This window comes from Gekko japonicus, unplaced genomic scaffold (genome assembly GCF_001447785.1).
Source record: "Gekko japonicus isolate JY-2015 unplaced genomic scaffold, Gekko_japonicus_V1.1 scaffold227, whole genome shotgun sequence".
Classification (NCBI taxonomy): domain Eukaryota; kingdom Metazoa; phylum Chordata; class Lepidosauria; order Squamata; family Gekkonidae; genus Gekko; species Gekko japonicus.
Genome location: NW_015164189.1, coordinates 29608 through 36185, shown reverse-complemented (window position 1 = coordinate 36185; position 6578 = coordinate 29608). Strand labels below are relative to the sequence as shown.

At 46.9% G+C, this 6578-nt stretch overlaps 2 protein-coding genes across 2 annotated transcripts in view; one reads left to right on the top strand and one right to left on the bottom strand.

Annotated features, from left to right (window-relative positions):
- The window catches only part of TMEM170A (transmembrane protein 170A), a 3924-nt gene extending 2610 nt beyond the window's left edge, over nucleotides 1-1314 (top strand). Inside the window, 1 exon segment of the mRNA XM_015408263.1 lies at nucleotides 728-1314. Within this exon segment, the coding sequence (XP_015263749.1) occupies nucleotides 728-858 (131 nt within the window). The 3' untranslated portion in view covers nucleotides 859-1314.
- A 1406-nt stretch (nucleotides 1315-2720) lies between these two features.
- LOC107107884 (C-factor-like) overlaps nucleotides 2721-6578 on the bottom strand; it is an 18935-nt gene continuing 15077 nt past the window's right edge. Inside the window, exons 4-5 of the mRNA XM_015408247.1 lie at nucleotides 5551-5661; nucleotides 2721-4240 (exon numbers count right to left, since the gene is read on the bottom strand). Of these exons, the coding sequence (XP_015263733.1) occupies nucleotides 4127-4240; nucleotides 5551-5661 (225 nt within the window). The 3' untranslated portion in view covers nucleotides 2721-4126. The remainder of the gene's footprint in view (nucleotides 4241-5550; nucleotides 5662-6578) is intronic.

The window sequence follows — 6578 nt, the reverse complement described above, 5'->3', positions numbered from 1 at the left end:
TTGTTCCATGGGGTGGGAGCTACAGCAGGGCGCAGTGGATTGCAAGTAGGTAGGCAAGCTACCTTAAGTGGAGAAACAGACAGGAGGTGGTGACCCGAAGACTGTAGGTGGGGCACAGATGTACATTGGAGAAGATGGTGCTTTCAACCTTCCAGGGCATGAAAGGCTTTAAAAGTAATCAACATCATGAACCGAGCTCAAAACAAACTGGCAGCCAATGTAGCTGTTTCAAAACAGGCGAGGCATGTTCCCCTCAGCCAGCTGTTGACAGCAGTCCTGCTGCCTTTTGCACCAAATGCAGTCTTGTGCTGCTTGTAGGTGGTGTAAAGTGCCAACAGATCACAGCTGACTTTTAGCGACCCCAAGACCATGGGGTTTTCAGGGAACGAAATGGGATTGCCTGCTTCTGCATAGCAACGCTGGACTTCCTTGGTGGGTCTCCCGTCCAAGTACTAACCAGGGCTGATCCTGATTAGCTTCTGACATCTGACAAGCTTGGTCTAGCCTGGGCAATCCGCTTCTCGTTAGCTGCTGTCAAAAGTGCTAAACCAGACAGACCATCAGTCTGATCCAGTGTGCCAGTTTCGTGGCTGAAATAATCAGAAATGTCCGTGGAAGTTGATCCGTAGGCTTTCTTTTTGTTGCTCTTGTGTGGGAACGGAAAGACAATGGGAGAGAGTAACTGGGCTGTGAATACCATATTCTCTCCCCTCCCCCCCCTTTACAGGTGCTGCGATTGCTGGTGTTTACAGAGCTGCTGGGAAGGAGATGGCCCCCTTTACGGCCCTGATGTTAGGTGCGGGGCAGTCCTGCTGCGTGGTGATGATTTCCTTCTTACGGATTTTAGCCACGCTTTAGCAGTGCCTTGGAAATGGAGGCCAGTGTGGACCAAGTGGCTTCAAGCAGCGAAGCTGGTTGCTGAAGAGATCAAAGGGCATGATAAGCAAAGAAATGCTCCTGCGAAAGCCTGACAAGAGTCGTACCTGGATATGCTGCGCTCAGGCACAGCTGCCCTTCGTCTTGCGGAAGCTTGTGCTGGAGAATATCACTGTGGGCCCTGTGTTCAAGTGGCCCTTTTATCTTTGATCAAGCAAAGCCCTCGATTGCAGGGGAAAGACTGTTTCACACACCGATTTTGTGAGCTTTGAGTGATGTTTTAAGGCAATTGAGGCGGCTCAGTCTCTGTCTTCTGGCCAGTCAGTACAGTGGAATGACTGTGTGCGTGTGAACGGGTGAGAAGGATGAAATGCTTTTAAATCTTTCTAGAGCACTGCCCCACGGGCTGGAAACTTTCACATCCGGCTCTGCTGTCAAACGAGCTTTTGGGCCTGTCTTTTAAAGCTGGCTGAAATGGATGCTGGTTGTGTGTTTTATAAATTATACTGTTTTTGTGACCTTAAGTGCCATGGGGGGGGGGGTCCTTTGTGGGATTTTGTGTATCTGTGTGTGTTCAGTGAACAAGCATGAAGATGAGATCATCTTGTAACTAAAAGTATCCCAGGATGCTGGCCATGGAGAGACTTTACTTCTGAACTCGGTTTGCGTGAGGGAGATGCACTTTAATGAATTTCCACCCCTTTTGGGGAGAAATGTGAATTGGAAGCTCTTTGGGACACTTTGAGCTGCTTCTTCGGGCAAGGGGTTTTTCGGATTCCAGTTACCACTGTCTTAAGGTGAGAGATTCTCTGTTGCTACCTCAGAAATGTGCACTGCATTTACAAACACCATTCTGTTGGAGCTTGCAGACAGGTGCTTTGTTTCCTGTTTGCAAGGTAAACAGTAGACGGATGAAATCTATTAAATGCTATGGTAACTGGTTCCCAAACCCCAGCACAGTCTCTATTGTTTAGCTGTGAAATATTTTTTAGCACTTGTTTTATGCAAGCGATGTGATAATCTATCATCTTAATCTTGTTTGGGTCAAAGTGAACCGGCCTGAATTTTAAGAAGTTTGTGTAGGGTCACCGTTTTGCTGCATAGTTGGCAATTGTATCTGCAAACTAGGCCTCACCCTGGGGGACCTTCAGTGAATTTTGGGTCCTAGAAGTGCCTGGGCAATTTGCCCTTTTCCCTTTCCAGTGACTAGTCTTAGAAACCTGACCATTCCTTAAGTGAGGATAATTTGGTTGCCACTTGGGAATTCAGAAATTATTCCTCCAGAGGTTTGGTTCAGGGAGGGATTTAGGGTTTTACCCACCTGCCAGGGGCAATGAATCCTTCCAGTGTCCTGAATGTCTTTTAAAGATCTGATGCCAGCTCGTTCTGGAGGAGGCTGTTAACAGCTGACAGGCCATTTGGGGATGGGGGAGGTATGTGGTACAGGCCTCTTACGGTCTTGGAAGACATGTGTGGAGTTCCTTGGATAGAAATGTGTCAAATCTGTACATCACCTTTGCAGGATGACTTTGCAGTAGGATGCTTCAGAGCCCCCCTCTCCAAGCCTTTCTTGAATTGGCTCTGGCAGACTTTCTTGTTTAAAATCAAGTTTCTCCTTCCCTTATATCTCTCTCAGTTATAATATTCACTGCCTGCTTCTCCAGCTGCTTTTGAGGCTCTAGGGGGCAGACTGCTCTCCACCCCACCCCCCCCCGGAAGTTCTAAACTTTGTAAATTGCATAGTCTGAAACTAAGTGGTTGCTGGCAGCAGAATAGCTAGTTAGGAAGGGCTGCTTCTTCCTCTCATGTCTCTGTAACAATCAGGATTATTCAGTGAGATTCTCTGATCATTTTAGTTGTGGGGTTTTTTTGTGTGCCTTAGGATGGGCTGAGCACTTTATAGCTATCGTTTCTGGCTACTCCTTTCTCCGGATCTGAAAAAGGTCACTATTTGATTTTGATCTTATTTTTCTTTCCTGCTTTTTACTCTTTTCTTGTTCAGCTACTGCAGTTTGATTCTGTTGGTTTGTTTCGTAACTCCTTGTTGATCCGGTAGTTGAAAACATTTCCCTCCCCCTTCTTTTCTCCACCCCAAGATCCAATCTATTTTGCTTTGCTCCTAAATGTTTGGATCGCAACCTTAGTGGACACAAGGGACATTCCCCATCAGCAAGTGCCATAACCAGTAACTTGTGCAGCAGAATAATAGAATCTGTAAGCCTATAATGGCCAGGAAGCTTCTTTGTTTCTCCACTGATAGTGGGACAGGCTGCCCTCTTACCAAAACATGTACAGAATTTTGGCACTTGCAAGGGACTTCGAATTGTGATGAACCACTAAATGTCCCAAAGAGGAAACTCAAGAGGATACCGTGTGTTATGTTTGTGATCTTTGCCTCACGTATCTTTTAAGCTATGCCATCCCAAGATCTGCCAATGTCGGTCCTCCCCCTCATCTGTGATGGAGATTTTCCCGAGCTGCACTGAGGCTGTATCTGAAACTTTGTACTCCACTGATTGCTGTGACGTGTGAACAAATCTTTGTACAACAGGAAGAACAGTACTGCTAATATCAGGTTTTTATTTTTCTACTGACATTTCTGATTTCACGTTTGATATATTTTACTAATAAAATCCCCACTGACCCCCTGTGAGCAGTGTGTCTTTATGGTACCCGGGGAAGCCTGTGTGGGTCTCAAATAGTTTGATTCAAAAGAAGCTGGACTTCATCCTTTTCCATGGTTCATCTACGACTGTGAAATCCCCTTCGCAGTCTGATTTCTACAGGAACGTACTGTCTAAGGTTCTTCAAATATTCTGTGTGGAATTCCTATTGGAAGGGAACCTACCTATTGTCAGCCCATGAAGAAACTGGAGGAGACTTATTACAAGGACTGGAAGCCCTACAGCCTTACAGGGCAGAGAATTTTAGGCCATGCTGTTCCTCCCGCTGGCCAAGGGATACAGCTGCCTGGTGGAAGCCCAATGCAGGCTGTGAAGCCTATATAACTGGTTGCCTACAGTGTGGGAAGGCCTTATTGAGACATCAAAGGTCCCTGCCAGAACCAGGAAGACACCTGCTAGATGTGCCCAGAGTGGCTTTGTAGCTGGGGGTGGTGGGACTACTGGGCACTAATGGGGATTTAGCCTAGATTCTTACAAGGTCAAGCAGGCAAAAGGGAGGTCCAGCTGTTTCTCTTTCATCACACCTGCCGGTGGGTTCCTCTATTGAACTTCTGCCCGATTTCCTTTTACCAGGCAACGAACTTGCCCTCCCAATTCAGAAATCGCCCGCTATGTTCTTCAGAGAGATTGGAGAGCACATTAAGGATCCCATGAACGCTTTCTTCCACCATCAGCTCTGCCTGCATTTGGTTAAACAGTGCAAAAAAACAGTTTGAGTTACTACTAGGCAGTGTTTCCTCTAAGCTGAGTTGGTGTGAGCTAGCTCACAGTTAGCTGAGGAAGGACGGCCCCAGGGCAAACTAATTCATGCAGTAGCCAAATTGCTCGCTCACAACTTTAACACCAGTAGCTCACAAAGTAGAATTTTTGCTCACGACCCCACATCTTAGAGGGAGCATTGTTACTAGGGGACTTGGGAGCTGGGTGAGGTTGGGAAACAATTATGTTCCGTGGAACCACGGAGCCAGACATTTAAGAGGGTTAAGGAGGCCCCTGATGAGTACACAAGAAAAGCTGCAGACTCAAGAATGAGGACAATGCTAGTGAAGACGTCCTCTTCCTGTCTACTTCAGCAGGGTCATGGGCAGTGTTCCCTCTAAGCTGAGTTAGTGCGAGCTAGCTCACAGTCTTTTAGCCTCCAGCTCACACATTTTGTCTTCGCTCATGAAGGATGGCTCCAGAGCAAACTAATTGATGCAGGAGCCAAATGGCTTACTCACAGCTTCAATGCCAGCAGCTCACAAAGTAGGATTTTTGCTCACAAGACTCCACAGCTTAGAGGGAGCATTGGTCATGGGGAAGTGAAGAAGACCCTTTCCTGAGTTGGTTCAGAATATGCCATCAGGTCTCTAGCTTGGTCAGCAGTTCCTGTTTTCTTTTCCCTCCCCCTTGCCACATGTTAGTCCAGTGCAGTCCTCCCCAGTGTGGCACCCATAAGTGCCATGGTGTCCGTTTGTTTTTAGGGTTGCCAACCTCCAGGTGATGGCTGGGGATCCGGGATTACAACTTGTCTCCAGGTGAGAGATCAGTTCACATGGAGAAAATGGCTGCTTTGGAAGGTGGACTCTGTGGCGTCATACCCAACAGAAGTCCCTCCCCAAACCCTGCCCTCCTTAGGCTCCACCCCTAAAATCTCCAGGTATTTCCCAACCCATAGCTGGCAACCCTAGTCGCTTTGGTAAAGCAAATCTTTCTCAAAGCAAAGAGCCAAATGCTGACTTTGCCCTGTCTTGGAGCAGGAAATGCTTTGGAAGAGCTCGGGAGGCATCACCCTCGTGTCTAGGGAGAACCCAGTTTGGAAACCGCTGCCCCCATCTTAGGAGAAAGCTTGGCTTGGAACCTCCTGACCTTTTGGGATAGGTCCCAGCTTCCCCATGGCAGCCATTTTGTGTTGGTTCCTGCTGCCTGATCACAACATTCCAAAAGGGCCCATAGGCTCAGCCGAACAGGGGAGCTGATAATCTACTGGTCAAGCTTTCGTGGATGGTACCTTTTCTGTGCCCATATCAGTTTTCACCCAGCCTGGATGGATTGCGGCAAACAGGATCCCGTCGTCCTTGTATTCTAGTGCCTGGCACCGGGTGAGCATATTCAGCGCAGTCTGGAGACAACCAGAGGAATGGTGGTGGTTACTCAACAAACGCCGATACACATCAAATGCTAAGATTCTTTCATGCATTTGTGAGAAGGGTGCTCTGGTGAGGGCATGGTAGAAGGACCTCCTTCGTCTCATGATGTCAGGCTAACTTACATGATTATGCACAGGCATGTTGCCAGAAATGTTTGCAGAGAGCTCTGGGTGTGCTGGTGAGTGTGTGATCTAATGTGGTTATTTAACCCTGCTACCGCTTTCTGAATAAGCTTTCACATATTGTACCTTGGGCTATGTTCCTACCGAATTTATCTTGGGGTAGAAAATGTCCCAAAAATAATAAAAAAAGAATGTGGTGATGGTAGAAGACATTATGTTTCGCAATACCCAGACTCAGTAGCCAGCCACCCACAGCCTGTCCTGATGAGGTAGAAGAAATGCATCAATAATTGCAAAGCTCTCTCTCTCTCTCTTTTTCTGATGAGGTAGATATCCACATTTTGCAAAGGAGCTCTCTCCAGAGCACTTGAAAATGCTTCACTGTAGCAAAGTTTTCTGAAAAACTCATGACGATTTTTAAGGTACCCTAAATATAATTTATTGCATGGGTTAAAAAGTGGTACCCCCAAACACAAGTACATTTGATGGTTCTTTTGTACCCCAGCTGTGCTTTTTCATTTCTGTTAAAGCTGCAGGGGATATGTGGCTGTACCGTGCCTATATTGTTTACTAATGTACAGGCGACTATGTCCCCAAAGGACAAAAGTTGTAGAGCCACTCCTCTATTTATTGTCTTATTTCGTTTATATTTCTCTTTTCTCCTACAGTGGGGACCCAAAGCTGCTTACATTGCGCTCCGTTCTGTTTTATATATCCTCACAACAGCCCTGGGAGGTAGGTTAGGCTGAGAGCAATGCTCCCTCTTA